At 44.1% G+C, this 18,108-nt stretch overlaps 2 protein-coding genes across 2 annotated transcripts; both read right to left on the bottom strand.

The window, feature by feature from the left end:
* Positions 1–3,545: 3,545 nt before the first annotated feature.
* Positions 3,546–5,929, bottom strand: LOC6541165 (fork head domain transcription factor slp2). The gene has a single exon (XM_001968590.3). It carries the CDS (start codon positions 5,538–5,540, stop codon positions 4,182–4,184), a length of 1,359 nt encoding a protein of 452 aa, XP_001968626.1. The 5' UTR covers positions 5,541–5,929; the 3' UTR covers positions 3,546–4,181.
* A 9,782-nt stretch (positions 5,930–15,711) lies between these two features.
* On the bottom strand, positions 15,712–17,216 carry LOC6541152 (fork head domain transcription factor slp1). Its single transcript, XM_001968589.3, has one exon. It carries the CDS (start codon positions 17,079–17,081, stop codon positions 16,110–16,112), a length of 972 nt encoding a protein of 323 aa, XP_001968625.1. The 5' UTR covers positions 17,082–17,216; the 3' UTR covers positions 15,712–16,109.
* Between the last annotated feature and the right edge of the window lie 892 nt (positions 17,217–18,108).

Below are 18,108 nucleotides of genomic sequence, written 5' to 3'. Positions count from 1 at the left end.
CATGGGATTGAGGATATACTTGGGCAGCTGCAAGTGCCTAGCGTTCCCAAAAGTCACTTCCTTGCACAACCACAATTGTTTTGCCTATGAAAATATTATCCCTGCTTGTTTTTGTTCTGCTCGTATTACCCAAGTACTTATTGGCCAACTTCTGGCCAGCTGCCCAGATTAACGTAAAGACCATTGAGGCTGCGAGGTGTAGGCTTTCCAGATACCTTGACCTTTTCTGCTGCAGATGTCCTAGATAACTGTTGGGAAACATTGAGCAACTGGCTCGGATACTGGTTGCAATTTTTCTTTTTTTTTTTTTGGCATAATCCTCGAGGAGTGAGTTATCCTCCAAATGGGAGAGGCTATTCAGTCAGTGATATTTTGCGGGTAAAATTGCTGTGGTTGCAGAAAGCAGATTATCAAGCGATCCAATTGTTGTCTAATATGTCTGGCCTTCAATAGAAAAGTAGATCATAAGATCTTCAAGTGTTGGGTTAAATTTCTGCACTGAATAGAGGGCATTACATGTTACTTCTGGGCTAATAACGCTGAAGTGGCAATCTTTTACAATGAAATCCTAGGGGTAACATACAATAGGGAAGTAAACAAAAGCAACTATTTTAATATTATATGTTTTAAAAGAGATAATATTATGTCACAGTATTACTTCTATATGTAAAAAAAACTTGCTTAAAAATAGTGTATGGATTTTTATATTTAATTCAATAAACTCCGTCTGCATTTATGGAATATCATCACACCGTTCACGACCTGTAATTAATATACTGACGTATTTTGCACCCACTTCAAAGCTGAAATGCACAAAATGGAGGAGTATTAATGCCATTCCAATTTCCAGGCTGAGCTTAAATATCAAGTCACGCCCTCAAAGCGACCACACCCCCAAAAAAGTTCAACTCAACATCATGAGCATGGAAAAAATGTACAAAAAAACAAACTGCAAGATACAACCACATAAAAAGCGGCAGCCGCCAAAGTCATGAATTACAATGCTTAAAATCGCTCATTAGGAACTAAAATTTGTAAACTGAAGGCGATAAAGATCTGCTCGAAAGCAGCGACAGTCAGACATGGCTAAAGCGAACAATGGCTATGGTAAAAATGGTAAAAATAGAGGCGGGCGAAGAAAGAGCGTGTGGAAATAATTTGGTTACAATTAAATAACAAAAGAATTTGTTTGGCAACTCTTGTGCGCTTTTTGGCCAACAACGTTTGTATGTATGTAAGTTTGCCCCCCATTATGGCCAACACCTGGCGGCATTACAAAGTACTGTACTCCCCCCTATAAAGTCATTTCCAATGCCATTGTCCAATTGTTAGCGCTCAGCTTCAGCTGTCCCGCTCCAGATTAAGCTGCGACTATAATTAAGAGCGGAACGGGTCAGCGAAGGAGTGAAAACCGGGGGAATGGGTCACTGTTTACCATAACAATGAGCTGGCTGCAGGGAAAACACCTTTGCGTACACTGCGAGAAAACATTCCTACACAGCAGCAAATATAAGTTCCAAAAAGGTATATAAAAAAGGTTCCTTTAAAATGTAGTAGTAGTACTACTTTTGAGGCATTTTTCAATTGGAGGCAGTACTCAAATTTCTTGCCGTGCAGCTGCAGTGGAGAAAAACTTTTGTCGCTGTCTTGGGTCAGGTGTTAATGCCTGTGTTTATGGCCCAGGTGAATAGAGCCGACTCCAGTATATGAGGTGTGCAATTATCGTCATTAGTCCCCCAGTTCTCGCCTCCTTTGATCCACCATTGTTCCACTGACGTTTGCCGCTTTAGTTGCGGCTTGTTGTGTATCGATGTTGCATGCTATAATTTTGAAAATAATAAAATGATTTCTTCATGCCAGTCACACACACACACCCATCATAATCATCACAATCATCGCACTCATGCCGCGGACCCCAACTCCATCGCCTTCGTCATTATGCTGATGATCATCGGTCTCGCCTCATCCAATTATTACAGTTTAGCCATGCCACAAGTCAAACAAAAGATCCCAGGCCTGTCAGGGTTCCGTCAGATGTTCTCTCCTTCTACTCGCCTTTTAAAGGTTACCAAACATTTTTGGGGTTGAGTGGGTAGCTCGCGGTATTTGCCGAGGACCCGAGGTGTTAATAAGTGGGTTCACAATAGGGGATTGTCGGACGCTTTGCTCACTAAGGGATATATCTGACAAATATCTGAAATATCTGAATACCCTAGAACATAGAAACTCTGAGTGGCTGCAGCCTGTGGGCATTGCAACACTCCTACACGTCTAATGGGCTAATCAAGAGTATTACAAAACCCACAACAAACTGGCGCCACATTCAATCTAAATCAGAGTTAGCGCGACTCTCGGCGCACTTTGCGACATAGAGTTTCTTGAACTTAGGCCTCAGACACACAAGTCCCGAGTTAATTGAGTCAACTGCCTGTGACATCATGTGAATGTGAGCGAGAATCAGCTGAATACACGGGTATGGGGATAATTCGCTCAAGATGTTTATACAGACAATAATCCGTCGCGCAAGGCGAATAAATTGAAAGAAATGGGGAAAATGTGGGGGATGAGGTGGAGAACTCTGGAGGGCTCCTGCGAAAGAGAGATTTACGTGGAAAAGAGACAAACAAATAAATTTACTTTGATTGAATAATGGTCGCATAATTGGCAACTTGAATGGAATTGAGTAGCAGGCAAAACGCAATTGAAAACTGTAACAACAAATGCAGTTCGCAGGAATACGAGCACGACTAATATACTCGTATTAACTAAGTGAATTGGATAATCTCATTCGCATTCGCATTCCCATTCGCATTCCCAATCCCATTCCCCCAACCACTGATGTCTAAGATTTTCGCCTCAATTGAAATGTGCAACTGAGAAATGTCAGCCGCCAATTGTCGTCTAGATGGATGCGAATATCACGCATACGCCCCGTAAGTTGCAGTTGCACAATCACAGTTTGTTAACCCCCGCGCCCAGCGATGAATCACCACCTTGATCATGGGAGTGAGCAAGTGAATCGGCTAAAGATCGCGTTGCATTCAAGGCGCGCCAGACGGCGACTAAGAAAAATGAGTGGTTATTACCAGCCAGCCAAAGAACGTGCTTTTAATTTCAGCTAATAAATATGCGCTGGCTAGAAGACTCGAACGGCGCCATAATCTTTAGATATGTATACTTTTATACCTCTATCAAATTCCTTTCATTTGTGCGATATTTTTAAAGAGAGTTCATATCGAAATCAAACAAAATGCCAACAGCCAGGCATTTAGTCTTCTATTAATTAGCTGACGTTTGTGAGCCTGCCGCCAACATTAAATGTGATTAGATGCTCATTGATGGGCCCATAGAAATTCCTATACATATACCACAAATATATGATTCTGCCTCTCGGTTATTAAGGACTTCCTGTTGTCGGATTGCCGACAAGTTTGTCGCGACAACAGATTCATTTAGCGGTGGCTGCAGTTCAATTTAACACCCGCCGACCACAAACAATGCCCAATGCCCCCCGCAGATCTCATTAGTTTGTGCCTTTTTGTTTTTGAATTTTTATTTCAATTATTATCTTCGCTTCGTTCGGTGTCTAAATGTACATTAATATATAAATTAAATGGTGCTTAGTTCTTTGCTGCAGCGCTTAAGTATCGTTAATCATATTACATATATCGCGGATATGTGACAACAAGTTACCAACTCTGAAACACTCGCTGGGAAAAGCCTTTGCAGAGGTATTTCAAATCGGGTTTTTTAACATTTTCATGCTGCTATAGATCAGTATTGGATGGGATTTTATCGTAACGTAACAATACATTTATTGATATTAATAAGGAGTTATATTACTTGAATTATATTCTCATTTAGACAGAAGAGACAAAAGCTATTTTCATATTTAATTTTGATTTAGAACTTTAATCCTAGAAATACAATAAAAATATGTTTTCATACCGATCGATTATAATAACCCTAGTATTTTCACAAGCTCTGCAAAGGCTTCCTCAAAATCCGGCTAACCGAATTTGGTTTTAATTTAGGTTCGTTCTTTAGTTTTCGTATTTCGTATTTCCCCCAGTTCTCAACTATTTACAAGCGTCTAGCGCCTCAGTCGCGGCTATATCTATGTACAGTGAATACTTATGAGCTACAGATGCTGAATCGAAGGACTCTTCTGTCCAGAATCTTCAGCTGTTGCGTGAGACCACGGTGACGGGTTTGATGAGGGGCTGTGGCGAGGGTCCGGGGGAATCCCCGCCGGGCGAATGGGGCGCCTGACCCACCGCCAGGTGTGGGTGGTGATGGGGATTGGGCGGTGGTTGGGACGCCGCCGATGCAGCCGCTACCGACAGTTGCCTTTGATGAGCCGCCAGTGCGGCGGCTGCCGCATGTTGGTGCAACAGCTGTTGGTACTGCAATCGCTGGTAGAGCTCACTGCTCGTGGGTGGTGCAACGAAGGGCGGCGGCGGGGGTCCCGGCGGTCCTTGAGGGCCCGGCGGTCCGGGCAGTCCCGGCAAGCCCGGTGGCAAGCCCGGATGTCCTGGTCCACCTTTCGGGGCAAAGGGATTGTAACGCTGGTACATGCTGGCCAGCAGACTGGGCGCCGTCGGGGGATAGGTGAGAAATTGGCCAAACTGGGGATAGGCAGCCAGTCCCGGGAACATGGGTCCTATCAGGGATCTCTTGAAGGCGGCCAGGCGGGAGCGTGAGGCGGCTGTGGTTCTCCTTCTCAGCTTCCCCGTCGATCCGCCGATGAATACATCTTCCGCCGAGGGATCCAACATCCAGTAGTTGCCCTTGCCGGGATCATCATAGTGTCGGGGCACCTTCACGAAGCACTTGTTCAGGCTCAGGTTGTGCCTTATGGAGTTCTGCCAGCCCTGTTTGTTGTCCCGGTAGTAGGGATGATTGGTCATGATGTACTCGTAGATGCCATTCAGAGTTAGACGCTTCTCGGAGCTCTGGCGAATGGCCATCATGATCAGGGCATTGTAGCTGTACGGTGGCTTTTCGTTGCCCTTTTTATCCTTCACCGGCTTGCCGTCGTTCGATTTATTTTCCGCATCGCCATCGGTTGTCTCACCATCACATTCGATGTCCTCCTCCACGAACTCCTCGTCGACTTCATCCGGATCGCTTTCGTTGGGATTCGCAGCGGGAGCCGGCGACATGGAGGTCACATCGAGATCCGATTCGGGATCACTTTCCGCCTCATGATCCTCCGACGAGCCCCAATTCGTGGGATTCAGGTTGTTATTATTATGGTTGGGCGGAAATTTTGCTGGCGACTTCTTCTCCACATCCTCGTCCTCATCATCGTCGTGATGCTCCACAGTCTCGGGTAGAATGGCGTTGATGGAAAAGCTGGACTTCAAATGGGGTGTCCTGGCCATTTTCATCAGATTGGTGAGATTCAGACCGACGGGATGGGAAGTTTGGAGCGCGGAATGGTGGGTGGGTGGCGGCAGTGGGTGGTGGTGGTGCTGAAAGTGGTGACTGTGGGCGCTGATCTCGCTGGACGGCAGACCTTCCTCGATCTTCACCATGATGTTTAGGTCAGATGGTTTAATAACTCCACATTGCCTACGACTTTCGTGGGTTATTTCAATTAGTTGGGATTTGAATTTGATTTAGCAAAGGATCATAGAGTTCTTTATGGTTTTGCCAGAACTTAAGACAGCCAGAATCTTAAATTCATTTTATTTGTTTTAATTAACTTCAAGTTGATTTATTTGGCCGTTTCCCATTCACTAGCTATTCAAATTGGCTCATTCGTTCAGTTCTCTCGCTTTACGTTCAGTTTTACCGACGCTCGACGATACAATACACAGCCCACAAAAATACACGATTTCACGTCCGTTGCTCTGGGGCTTTCAGTGTAGACTAAAAACGAGAATTCCCAATAATTCCCAATCGCAGTCGGTCCGGTTTTCTTTCTTCTGCTTCCAGCAGGGTCTTGGTGTTCAGAGGTGTTGTCGGGGGTGGTTCTCAAGCCGACCAATCGGCGCTGTGGAACGAATGAAAAGTCATCTCCCTCTCACTCAGCGCAGTTGCGAACTCTCTTTCCCGCTCAGATTTATTTTCCCATTCGTTTTACTAATTGCCGTCGACATGAAACACGAAAAACGCCGACGCCACGCCGCGCACACCAATGCACACAAAACACAGATACATACACACGCATTGCCACATATATAGCGGTACAGAGGTATATGGTCCACCCCATTCCTCATAGGAGTGGGTCACCCTTTTCCGGATTGTGGGTTGCATTTTGATACGCTAGGTCTTTCGTATACTTATTATTATTTTTTTTCCCCTTGCTCTTTTGAATCGGCAGCTGGTAATGTGTTTCTTGTTTTTACACACTGTTGCCATTATTAATTGTGTCCCGAACCGTTGTTGTTGTTATCGTTTCAGTTGCCATTTGCCCCCGTTAATTTTTCGGCGAGTTTGCAAACTTATAGATAGCGAAAGGGGGTTGCGATTCCGTTAGATACGAACAGAGATTTGTGGCTTCAGATTTTGGATTTATTCTCCCGTATAGCTACATTGAGATCATTTGTTACAACAGCTAAATTTAGCTGGAGGGAGTTTTATGATCTGTTCAGTTATAGGTATTACTTTTTTGGCAGCTGCAGACTATTAAGACTACTTAGAAAGGTTTTTTTATGATAGTGATACAGACGGTCTATATACATACGTATACATACATATGTACATAATATACATAGGTATATTCAATAAAAAAAACACAGTGGAAAGTGTTGCGATATACAATACACATGTGCTTCTCCCTTATTTTAGCAAATATCCCTAAATATTTTAGGGTAAATATGCATTCCAATTAAGTATAATTCACCATTTTAAAAGTGTCTCTGGCAAAGTTTTGAAAACTTTCGACCCAATAAAGTGCTGTTCTGCAGCCAAGCAAATCAAAAATAATCTGACAATTAAATGCAATTTGGTGCAATCAATTTCCACGAAGGAATTTTCCAGAAGGCCCGCAAATGTGGCAATGCAGCTGCTTGCATTCGCATGAGCCACGAAACACATGCCACAAATGCCCCATGGCCGTGTCCATACATATGTACCTCTATAGCGACCCCTCCCTAACCGAAGGGAACCGAACTCAAAATCGAAATCATTGCTGTAATCATAATAATTGTTTTCACAAATTGGGGGCGTGCACTCGTCGGTCGTGCGATTGGATCCCAAAAGACACACACGACCACGACTGTATCTCTCTAAAAGGTGAGGGGAAAACATGTTTTACCTGAGCGAAAACCATAAAAAAACAAAAGCCGAAGACCACGACGATGACGACGCCATGTTTGTATCGGTATCTCGTTTTGGGTGTATCTGTATCTTTGTATCTCCGTGTGTGTGGTCTCCACACGAGCTTGCGGTTGTGTGAGTGTGGCCACAACTTATTGGATAGCCGAGTGGAGACATGCGCTCTCTCAGTTGGAGAATGGGATATCCCCTCGGACCAAATAATCCCCCCATTCAATACAAAATGGCGCCCAACAGTCTTTCAATTGATTTTTCGTAGCCCCATTGTTTTCTCGGTATTTCAATTAAAGTATTTATCTTTGTATTTTCTGCGTTGGGTAATTGTTTTGGCTGCTTTGCATACTACACTGACAGCGTTTCGAATCTAAATGGATGGGCAACTTAATAATGGGGGATACCGAAGTATGGTAATGGTAATTATGGGTTTTCTTTGAAATTGTATGTTTGTTATAAATGCATAATAGAGATATTAGGAAGAAGGAAGACACTTTCTTATATTTTGTTTTATTATGTTATTATATTATGATGTGGTACGAATAATAACCGAGGGTGTCCTATTAAAAAATATTAAACGAGATGAGGGTGGTATTCAGTATGAATTATTTAATAGCAATGCACTGTGTACTTTGTTATGAACATGAATTGAATATTTGTACACAAATGCAATTGATCCCACACAAATTAGTAATGAGCATTATAATATTATTAATAGAGTAGACATTGACAGCCAGTTTCCTTTGACACCGGCGATCAATCATCCCACTCCCTTTGATTAAACAAATAAATAAAAAATGTTTATTTCTCGCCGATTTATCTTTCCGAAATGCCGTTTAAGAACTCAGAAGCTAAATGGCAGCCAAATCCTTTTCCAAAATATTCAAAGTATCAACAAATTCAAAACAAACAAACCGACCATAGAACCGACTTAGAACTTCCCGACAATCGGTAGTCCGGAAACTACAGAGTGTAATTGCCCCGGACAAACAAAAACCCATGAAAAACGACCCACGAAAAAAACCAACTTGTCATTGATCAAAACGCCGAAAAGGAGACATATTCATATGGTAGCACCAAAGGGGATTTATATTTCAGGATTTGGGATCGGATCTATGTATACACACCCATTTCGATTTTTTGGGGGCGAGAGTACTTTACTAATCAGCCAGATTTATAGCAGGCATTTAGTTTTGTTCCAGCGCGAGGTTTTTGATATTTTGGCCGAAATAAATCCGCGACGCTTAACCCTTTAGGGAATTCGGCGGTGCCCAACCCGTTCTTGGCCGTAAAGTTGCCACGCCCCGTGGCGAAACGCCTACGCGCAAGTCCTTCCGGGTATATGTACATGCCTTATTTTGATCAACTCAATGGCAGTTTAACCGCAGGATTAGCTTGTTTGTCCAACGGATCAGCGCGGTCCATGCAAACACGGCTCTTTGGCTACCTGCGAGATTGGTGCTCCTGAAGGGGTTAAGGATGGGATCGCGGGGTTTTAAAGGACAGCCCGTCGCTTCCGCTGTTTATATGGTCTGTTTACATGGTCGCAGTCGGCAATGGGAATCCTACAATGTCCTACCTACGCCCAAACACCCAGTGCCAGCTACCGTTTCGAAAGAGTTAAGCAAGGATTAGATCGATCCAGGCTCGGAACGAGGACTTAGCTTAGCGCGTATTAATCTCATTTCGTGGACCTCAAGCTGTGTCCTCCTCGATGTCCTTGCTTTGCTCGTATCCTAATCGCCGTCTCTTAGCCATGCAAATATTTTCAATTTGGCCCTTGGCTCGATTAAGGGGAAAGGGTTAAACCGGCTTGGTGACCGGCTGATTTCTGATTTCGTTTGAAGCTTCTTCGACAGTTGACAAAATAGGCTGCACTGCAAAAAATAACTCTTCCCAAGGAGTTTTGTGAATGAATGGCTTGAAACAAGAAACGCTGTGTGCTTATCTTTCTTTTAGTGTGCACTACTTTCATTGACTTTGTAATACAAAACATGTTACACATTTTAGAACATAGTTCACAGCGTTTAAAAGAGTTTTCCTCTCGCTTTTCGCTTTGACGCGTTTTCAAGGGGATTTTCCCGACGGGGAAAGGGCACGGACAAATTGGCCAAATTTTGTTGAAATCACGTTTACGGGTCTTTGGACAGTTCCGGGATTCGGACACACTTGTTACTTTTGTTGCTGTTGCTGTTGCTGTTATCGTGTGCCTCGTTTTGCAAATAAACAGCCAAATGAGTGTCCTAGAGGTTGCCTTGAGTACGGCGAAGGGTGAAATTGGGCCAGGGGTGTCCTTTTTTTGGGGGTTGCTCCATGGACCGTGGACACACTGGTCCGTGCTGCCCAGAGCATATGGTTTGCCCAAACATCGGGGTGATGAGCCGGAAACCAGGATTTCCGAAAGGGAAACATTCAGCACCGATGGTTGATAAGTGCGCTAAAGCAGCGAAAATGATTTGAAGGAATATCTGATGAATGTTATCTCTGTGAGATCATCTGAGGCTGGAGTCTGACCATCTGGTAAAGTACAGGATGAGCGGAACGGGCTTAAAACGAAGTTATAAAAAAAGGTTCAACAAGAATGTGTACATTTTTAAAATATGAACAATTACTAATACTAACTATTCCAAGTTAGATATTTATTTTAGATATTTTCTTAAAAATCTGCAATGTAGCGCAACAAGTCGGTCGACAAGCCCGGCAAAAAAGAATAAAAAGCCCAAATCTCACCCCCTCCCAGTGGCTAACACTTGATAATTGTTGACAATGTGTTATAAACTGATTTACACGCATTTAACGACAAAAAGAGAAACACTGCCAAAACTCACGCAGAGCCACCAGCAACACCAACACCAACAACATTAACAACCCACAAACGCAGACTAAATTGAGGCAGTGGCAACGCGACACTCGTCAGCGTCATCGTTAAGGGCAACCAAGCAACTAGCAGCCGTACACTGAGAAAAAAACAGATAACTTTAATTTCCTTCTGTTTAATAAACATGTACGTGAGAGCAGTGTGACCGCACCACCTCTTTCCGCTTAGGAGCGCAGTGTGCCCAAAAGAGATTAGTAAGCACAAAATAACAAGGGGATAAACTTTGCAATAAATATGAGTTCAATATTTGGAGTATAATTTTATCATAGCAAGTATGACTTGATTGCTTTTCCCTCAGTGTAGCAACACAAAGAGCAACAGCAGCCACCGCTTAGATGTCATCGTTAGCGCTGGTGGAAAGGTCAATGGGTGGGGGTGGTGTGGCCGTGGGCGGTGTGTGTGGGAGGGGGGAATGTCGCGTGTGCCACGCGAGGGTGGCACTCTCACTCACACACGCACTTATACGTTCCATATCGAGGGGAGCCGAACCCGGACCGTTTGCGGTATGGTGTTATATGGCGTGGTGCGATGTGTGTTAATGAACTGCGTAACAATTAACGGCAGCAACAACAAGCGTCAACAAGCAACCGCAGATCAAACAAATATAACTATTTTTTATACCGAAGCCTAAATTACTCTTGATAATATTTGAGGCTTATAACATTTAAATCAGAAAAAGAAACCATCTCATTTTAAAAACGTGCTTTGTGCAATTGTGTAGTCATAGATTTCTATAAATAGAGTTCCGGTAAATCAAAGATAGTAACTCAATAAACTTATTGAACCATTTTTTATTGTGGAATCAATACCTTTTCGAAATACACTTCCTGCTATTCAATATACCCCCATGCAAGGGTATAGAAAGTCAGCGGTCACGCGTAAGACTCGAACATAGTCAAAAACTTGCGGGTACTTTTGCGGATTTATTGCTACTCATGATCGGTCAGAGTGCTTAGAAGTTGTTTGATGGCCTGATTATGCTGGTGCTTCCTCAACTTCCTTCAAAACATCGGTCAGTTCAGAACAGTGTTCATTCGATCGGGGAAACTTCTGGGGAACTAGAGCGCTACAACCCCCACTCCCCGATCTAAATCAATTTAATTGAGGTCCGAGTGGTGGCCCTTGGCCTGGCTTAATTTGTTGATTGTCTGCCGAGTTGTGTTGTGTTGAAACCATTAACAGTGTGTATCAGTGTGAAATCTGAGGCAGAGTGAGTGGGGATTCCATCAGCCAGATCTTTGGAGAAGTCGCGGTTAGGAAGCAATTAGCTAGCCTCAGTGGAGAAGGGCTGGAAATCAAAATCAGCTGGATTTAAATGGATTTATTTCAAAGAAACTCCTGTAGAAGTCAGAGTTCTTTCCTACAAATAGAGATCTGCAACTAATCTTGACAGTTCTGGGAAAGCCAAATTAGTTGTGTATACTTTGAGAGACCTAAACTAGTATGGATAGTCCGGTCCGGATATGGGGTCACTTCCTCCAAGGCTTCTTCGCACCCCAAGACAACTGCACTCGCAATTTAGAGGGCAATTCCGCTTTGCAATTGCAGGATTGAAGGTTCAGATGCCAACTGATCATGCGAGCTGTCTTTTCCCCGATATCTCTGCATCTTTGGCACAGATGGGCCCAACATCCAGATCAAGAAAAACATGATGAGCTAACTTAACCCCAACCCGGAATGAACTCACTTCCGTTCGATGCGAGTGGGGGATTTCTTTATATCAAGTAGTGTTAACTGGACGGGTCGAGTGTTCAAGTGCAACTCGTAATTACTCATTCATAATTTCTGCTTAATTGTGAGTGTATGCCCCATTCCCAATTGATGGAACTACGCATCGTACTAGGTTCATTCATACACTTATTTGTTTATTGGTTCCTCCAGAGGGGGCAGAGAACTGACGGCGTAAATTAACTTAATTGAAATTCGGGTCAACAGAGAGGCCAAGATAATGAAAGAAACTAATTAAGGAGCACCATCAAACTGCCCACATGTGTGTTCGTTACTTTGCGCATTTGTCGCTCAAATATTTTCAAATATTTTCCCATTCGCTGTATTTGTATTGCCATTATTTGATTATTGGTCGAGCACTCGCCGCGGCCCATGGGTTAACAATTATTGTATTAATAAATATTTGAATGCCCTGCCCTCATCTGAACCCATCAGCCTTCTATGCGGCGCAGTGGCCAGCCACATCAGTTTCAATTAAAAACACATTTTGTGGTCACTGTGTGGTCGCCACTCTGGTTCTCCATGGGTTTGGCTCGACTTAGGCTCGGGTTCTACATAGTTCAGTTTGCATTACTCCTAGGTGACACACCCAATACTTGAGGGGCTTCTGTATGTGGCTCCTCCATTCCGTTTCTGCTGATGTGGGCTTATATGTATATAGTGCTAGTGGTGGCTCATCGAGCTGGATTTTAAAGCCAATCGATAATGTCAATATTTTTGCTTGGCAACTTGGCTGCTGGTCTCAACTACTTACTGTCAACAAACTGGGTTAACAGATGTTTAGGTTCTCATCGGTCGTTTTCAGCTGATCCAATTACGCAATGTGGGGTAACCATAGCTGATACTTATATATAAATATTCCAAGTTGACTTGTAATGCAACATAATAACTAAAGAAAGTATCTGATACCTGATCAATTTTCCACACCTTTCCCATCAGTTAGACACCTCACAAAGAAGGAAAAATCCTATCCATAGTATCTGCTCCGTTGAACTTCGAACTTATCCTTGTACCTAAACCCGATAGAAAAAACCACTGCTGATCTTAAGCCTTTGCACAAACAAAGCGGCCGAGAAACTAGCCGATTATGTATAAAATATTTATGAAATAGACCCGACCAGGAATTGAGCCGATGGGTTTGAATCATTAGAGCTGGGAAGGAGCACCCAGGAGCAGTCTAAATGGACAAAAAGTGTAACAAACGGCACACGCATCCTGGCATATCAATGTATGCTCTATATGCCCGGATGCTTACCGAGTTCCGAAGACGCATGCTGGGTAATCAGTGCTCGGCATCTGCTGGCTGAGCCCTTTCTGTACACCATACACATAGTATGCTCTATTCAGAGGACCAGAAGGACCCACAAGGTTGCTCTTTCGACACCGTAATCCCTGCACTTAACCCGGGTAATAAGATAAGTAAGGCAGATCCGAGGTTTCGCTTTGCTTCTGCTTGTTATCTTTGTAAATTGCATGTCGAGCACTTAAGCCAATAGAAAGCGGACTTGGCTAAGACATTTTCAATTTCACATCCATTTCCCTTTTGCTCGAGCGCGTGCTACTCACTATTGCCATTCGGTATTCGGTATTCGGTACTCGGTGTACCGATACCCAATTCTCTTCTAAAGTGATATGTAGTTTAAGAAACCCCGAGACCCTCGGACTGATTTAGCGACTTAGAGCTTAGAGCTAGTCCGGGCTTAGGTAAGTGGATTTCTGAATTCAATCCGAAACCAGGGCACATGAGATGTGTTAAGTATATAATGCGCTCATCCGATCTATTTCAATAACAAACCAGGGCCAACTTAAGCCGGGCAGCCCAATAAAACAATGCCGCCAGCAAATTGTTCTATTCGCCTGATCTGCGGATTGAGCACAACAGTTCAGTTTTGGTAGATATATGGGTATAAGTATATATGGCTATGCAAAATATTTGAATCGATGGCTTAGACGTGGGCCAAAACCGATTTAACTCTTGCACTGGCCTAAGCCGAGCATAAACCCCAAATATGTACATACACGATGTGAAATGGGAGAAGTTTTCCATAAGAAAACAGAAAAGCGCTTCTTTAGGAACTGCTAAAGTGAGCAGAACCATGTATACCGAAATTTTCTAAACAAAGCAAGGGTTTAGGCCAGCAAATATTGAAGCGCTACAAAAAGAATCGCAGTTTTCACCAACAAACAAATGAATAATTGTAACAATAATCTGAAAAATAAATCTATATAATCAAAACGTTTTGTGTCTCCAGACTTATTGTATGAATATATCTAAGCATTTCATCACAAGCAGATGAGGTAAGCCCCACCTGATTCGATTAGGTATTACTGAGTTATGGCCCAACTCCTAGCCCAACCGATTCCCCACTCTTTTCGACATCCCCGATTTCTAACTGACACCTTATAAAACTGCCAGCTAATCGTTTCAATAACATGATTTACCAACACACACACAATAATTTACAATTATTGAATCGAAGAAAAATGGGCACACAAAATATGATAATTGCTACCGATCGCTTCTCGCCGAAGATAAAAAGGGTGATATGTATAAGGAGTGGGGAGATTAATCTAGTAACGATGATATTAATTATCATTTCGTTTACAAATCGCCTGGGAAAGAGCAAGAGGGAAAAGAGTGAAAAGCGCCGTATTTATGATATCGCCTGGGCTTGTTATTCGAATTTTTCCCTGTCAATCGGATTGGAGGGAAAACTGAGGGGAAAACTTGTTGATGCTGATGATGCTCCCTTTTTCTCACATCTTTTACTCCAACGCGCACTTAAGCCACGCACACACAAACACATGTCAAGTGATCAAAGAATCAGAAGCCGCCGCACCAAGTGAAATTTTCGAAAATGAAGACATCCACTGGAGAACCCGAAAACACACTGTTTGAGAAATTTCAGAAACAACGCCCAAGTCGGTGCCCTTTTTACTATTTCTTTCTACAATTTCCCTAACGTTCTCATCTTTCAAATTGAGGTCTAGGAAAGTCCCTGGCTTACGCTGCGAAAAATAGGTAGTTAGTTCCATTTAAAAGATTATTTTTTCAGAAAATTTTGAATGTATTTCCGAACCTTGGCCGCGAATTCTTCAGTCCGCTTTGCTTTGATAAAACATAGTACCACAAAAAAACAGTTAAGTTTCCCAGTAAGGAAATATTGCTCTATTATATTCTAGAGAATTTTTGCCAGTGTAGCGCACATATTAGTTAAGAAGTTGTATAACAAAAGTTAAGAAAAATAGCCTGCGACTGGGCGGAAAGACAGGGGAGCGAAGTGTGCCCGCTGGACAGAGGGATCTAGACAATGGCCTGGCTGGGGTTCATGGGTTCAGGGGTACGAGGAATGGTATCGCCGAGTCTATGGGATATCATATCGTATCGGATCGGACCGGATCGTACCTGCGGTGCCCAGCACATCTCGCACAGCTGGAGTTGTCACTGGGCATGTAAAGAGCCAAACAAAATCGAGTCAATGGGTGATGGCTCATTTTGAACCTCATCCTCTCGCATTTTTCTGCCTTTTTCGGGAATCATTTTCATGTTTGCCGCTCTGGCTAGCAAACAACTAATTAAGTCATCAGGATGAAAGCAAGTCGCTGGAGGAAGCTGGGTAAATATTTACGGGATGTGACTGTGAGCTGGACAGCAGCTGACGTTCGACGCAAAAAGAAGCTGCTGGGTTTTCAGAGAAAGGCAGTTAAGTAGTAACGAAAATGTGGTATTAAGTGTGTGATGCTGGGTATTATGCTGGTTACTCGATCTAAAAATATTTTATTACTCCAAAATAGTTTTTAAAAATGAGAAAGCAGTTTAAATTTGTTCTTTTTCAATTTGTTTATTTTTTTTTACTTTTTTATATTTGCTAATTACATATGTACAAAAGTTGGTGAGCAAACTACAAGGGCCCTGGGCTGCAAGAATTCTCCGCAATTTTCGGGCTCAGCAGTCCTGAAGATTTGGCTGCTTCTTTGCATTGCTGTAACCATCGACTTTCCAAGTCGACACGAAGGATCCGCTGAAGAAGCGAAGTGGTCAGTGCGATGATGACCAAAGGAATTTGCTAAATGCAGCATTTAGACGTCACGGGTTTTTCCACGGGGGAAAGCGAGCAGGAAGTCCTACTAGTCCTAGCTCCCTCCACAAGCGACCCTTTTGTCCCTGGGTTTTTGGTTGATCCAAAGCGCTGGGCTTGGTTCTGCGCCGACTGCCCAACATTTAGCTGGATGGGAACTTGCCAAAGAACTGCATGCGCTGGAACAGCTCGGCGTTCAGTTGGGGAGGATAGCCCTGCATCTGGGCGGGATGGGGAGCCTGATGATGGTGGGTCTGGGGAGCCTGCTGGTACTGCATCTGCTGATAGGCGGCCTGATAGGCGGCGGGATTCATGCGCTGGTACAAGGCGGCGGCGGCAGCGGCGGCGAATGGAACAGCCGGATATCCGTAGGTGGGTGCAGGTGCTCCGTAGGGCGAAGCAGCCATCATGGGCGAGAATATGGCCTGGCGATAGGCGGCCAGGCGGGTGCGACTGGCACCGGGATTCTTGCGCCTCAGCTTGCCGGTGGTCTCGCCAATGAACACCTCCTCGGCCGAGGGGTCGAGGATCCAGTAGTTGCCCTTGCCGGGATCATCGTAGCTGCGGGGTATCTTGGTGAAGCACTTGTTCAGGCTCAGATTGTGGCGAATGGAGTTCTGCCAGCCCCGCTTGTTGGCCTTGAAGTAGGGGAATCTATTGATCAGATACTGATAGATGCCATTCAATGTCAGTCGCTGCTCGGGACTATCCTGGATGGCCATCATGATGAGGGCGTTGTAGCTGTAGGGCGGCTTCTTGGTATCGCTGCCGGCGGTCAATTTCTGTTTCTTGCTGGGATTGCCATCCTCGCTCTCCTGGTCCTCGTCCAGTTGATCCTCCAGCTCATCGTCGAACTCCACGTCGAGTTTGTCATTGTTTTGCGATGATAGACTCTCGGCGGCACTGCTCATGGGTGTGCTGGTCCTGCTGGGGCTATCGAAATCCTCCGAAGCCGAGAGTTCGCCATCGGAATTGGAGTATGGATGAACATACTGATGATGATGATGATGGACCGGTTCGGTTTTGATGGGTTGCGTGGCCGGGTTGTTGGGTTTCTTTGCCAAGATGGCATCGATGGAGAAGTTGCTCTTGAATTCCATTTCACTTTTCACCATTTTTCTGATTATGATATCTTTATGTTATATCTTTGGTTTCTGTTTCTCACTCACGACTTGGGATCGCTTGAGATGTTTGCGCTTGAGATGCTAGCTCTAAACTGATTCTCTACAGCCCCGGATCGCGCTATTTATAGTCCAACCCCCGGTCGCTCGAACGAAGTCTACACGAAGAGAGCCCACAGGCCGAAAGAGACGGGTAGCCTGTGCGCACGGCGTGCGCGAAAGAGATGGCCAGCAGGTAGTTGGGCAGTTAAACCCTCTTCACAAGGCTCCGCCCTCCATTTTGTGACCATTTTGTTCCACTCGCCTTCCACACGAAACTGGGCTCTATATGTTTGTAGACGTTGTTTGGGAACTTGTGGATGTTTATTTGCAGTCTTTCGCTGCTTCGGCGTCAAAATATCCATTACACCCAATCCAAACAGGGTCGGTCTTTGGGGTTGCTCTCAGTGCGTCTCGCTTCCGCTCGCTGTTTTGACTATTAATTGCACTAACAAGCGGCAATAAAAACAAAAACACCAATTCCGCAGAGTCGCAATTTAATCAGGATATTTATAATTCGATAATGATTTTTGATTGGAATCGGGAGAGCAATTGACGAAGTGGGCCATTTCTAATCACTTCAATGGGGCGCATTTATAACTTGGCAAAATATTCCTGAAATGGCCAATGAGTGTTCTGGCCATGACCTACTTTCAGTTAAAACAAGGGATAGTAAATATTCAGACACATATTGGCAATATCCAATATTCTAGAATATTGGATTGGTGCTTTGATCCACTTATCATTTGACATTGAATTCTGCGAATTAGTTTCCTAGCAATCTGCGACACAGACTCCTCGAGTTGCTCCTAATCCCGCCCAAACTAGTTCAAGGGTCGCATTTGTGGTCCGGGGATTATCTGTGGCAGATCCTGCCTTGGCTTACGGCACGATTTTCAACAGCTCAATGGAGCTCAGGACGCAGGACTCAGCACTCAGGACTCAGGTAATCCGAAGGGGTTAAACCTCCGTGCACCGGGAT

This window comes from Drosophila erecta, unplaced genomic scaffold (genome assembly GCF_003286155.1).
Source record: "Drosophila erecta strain 14021-0224.00,06,07 unplaced genomic scaffold, DereRS2 tig00000055-arrow-pilon, whole genome shotgun sequence".
Classification (NCBI taxonomy): Eukaryota; Metazoa; Arthropoda; class Insecta; order Diptera; family Drosophilidae; genus Drosophila; species Drosophila erecta.
This window is presented reverse-complemented; position numbering and strand designations above follow the sequence as displayed.

Coding starts and splice junctions, on each gene's coding strand:
- LOC6541165 (XM_001968590.3), bottom strand. CDS start 5,540: ATGGTGAAGATCGAGGAAGGTCTGCCGTCCAGCGAGATCAGCGCCCAC.
- LOC6541152 (XM_001968589.3), bottom strand. CDS start 17,081: ATGGTGAAAAGTGAAATGGAATTCAAGAGCAACTTCTCCATCGATGCC.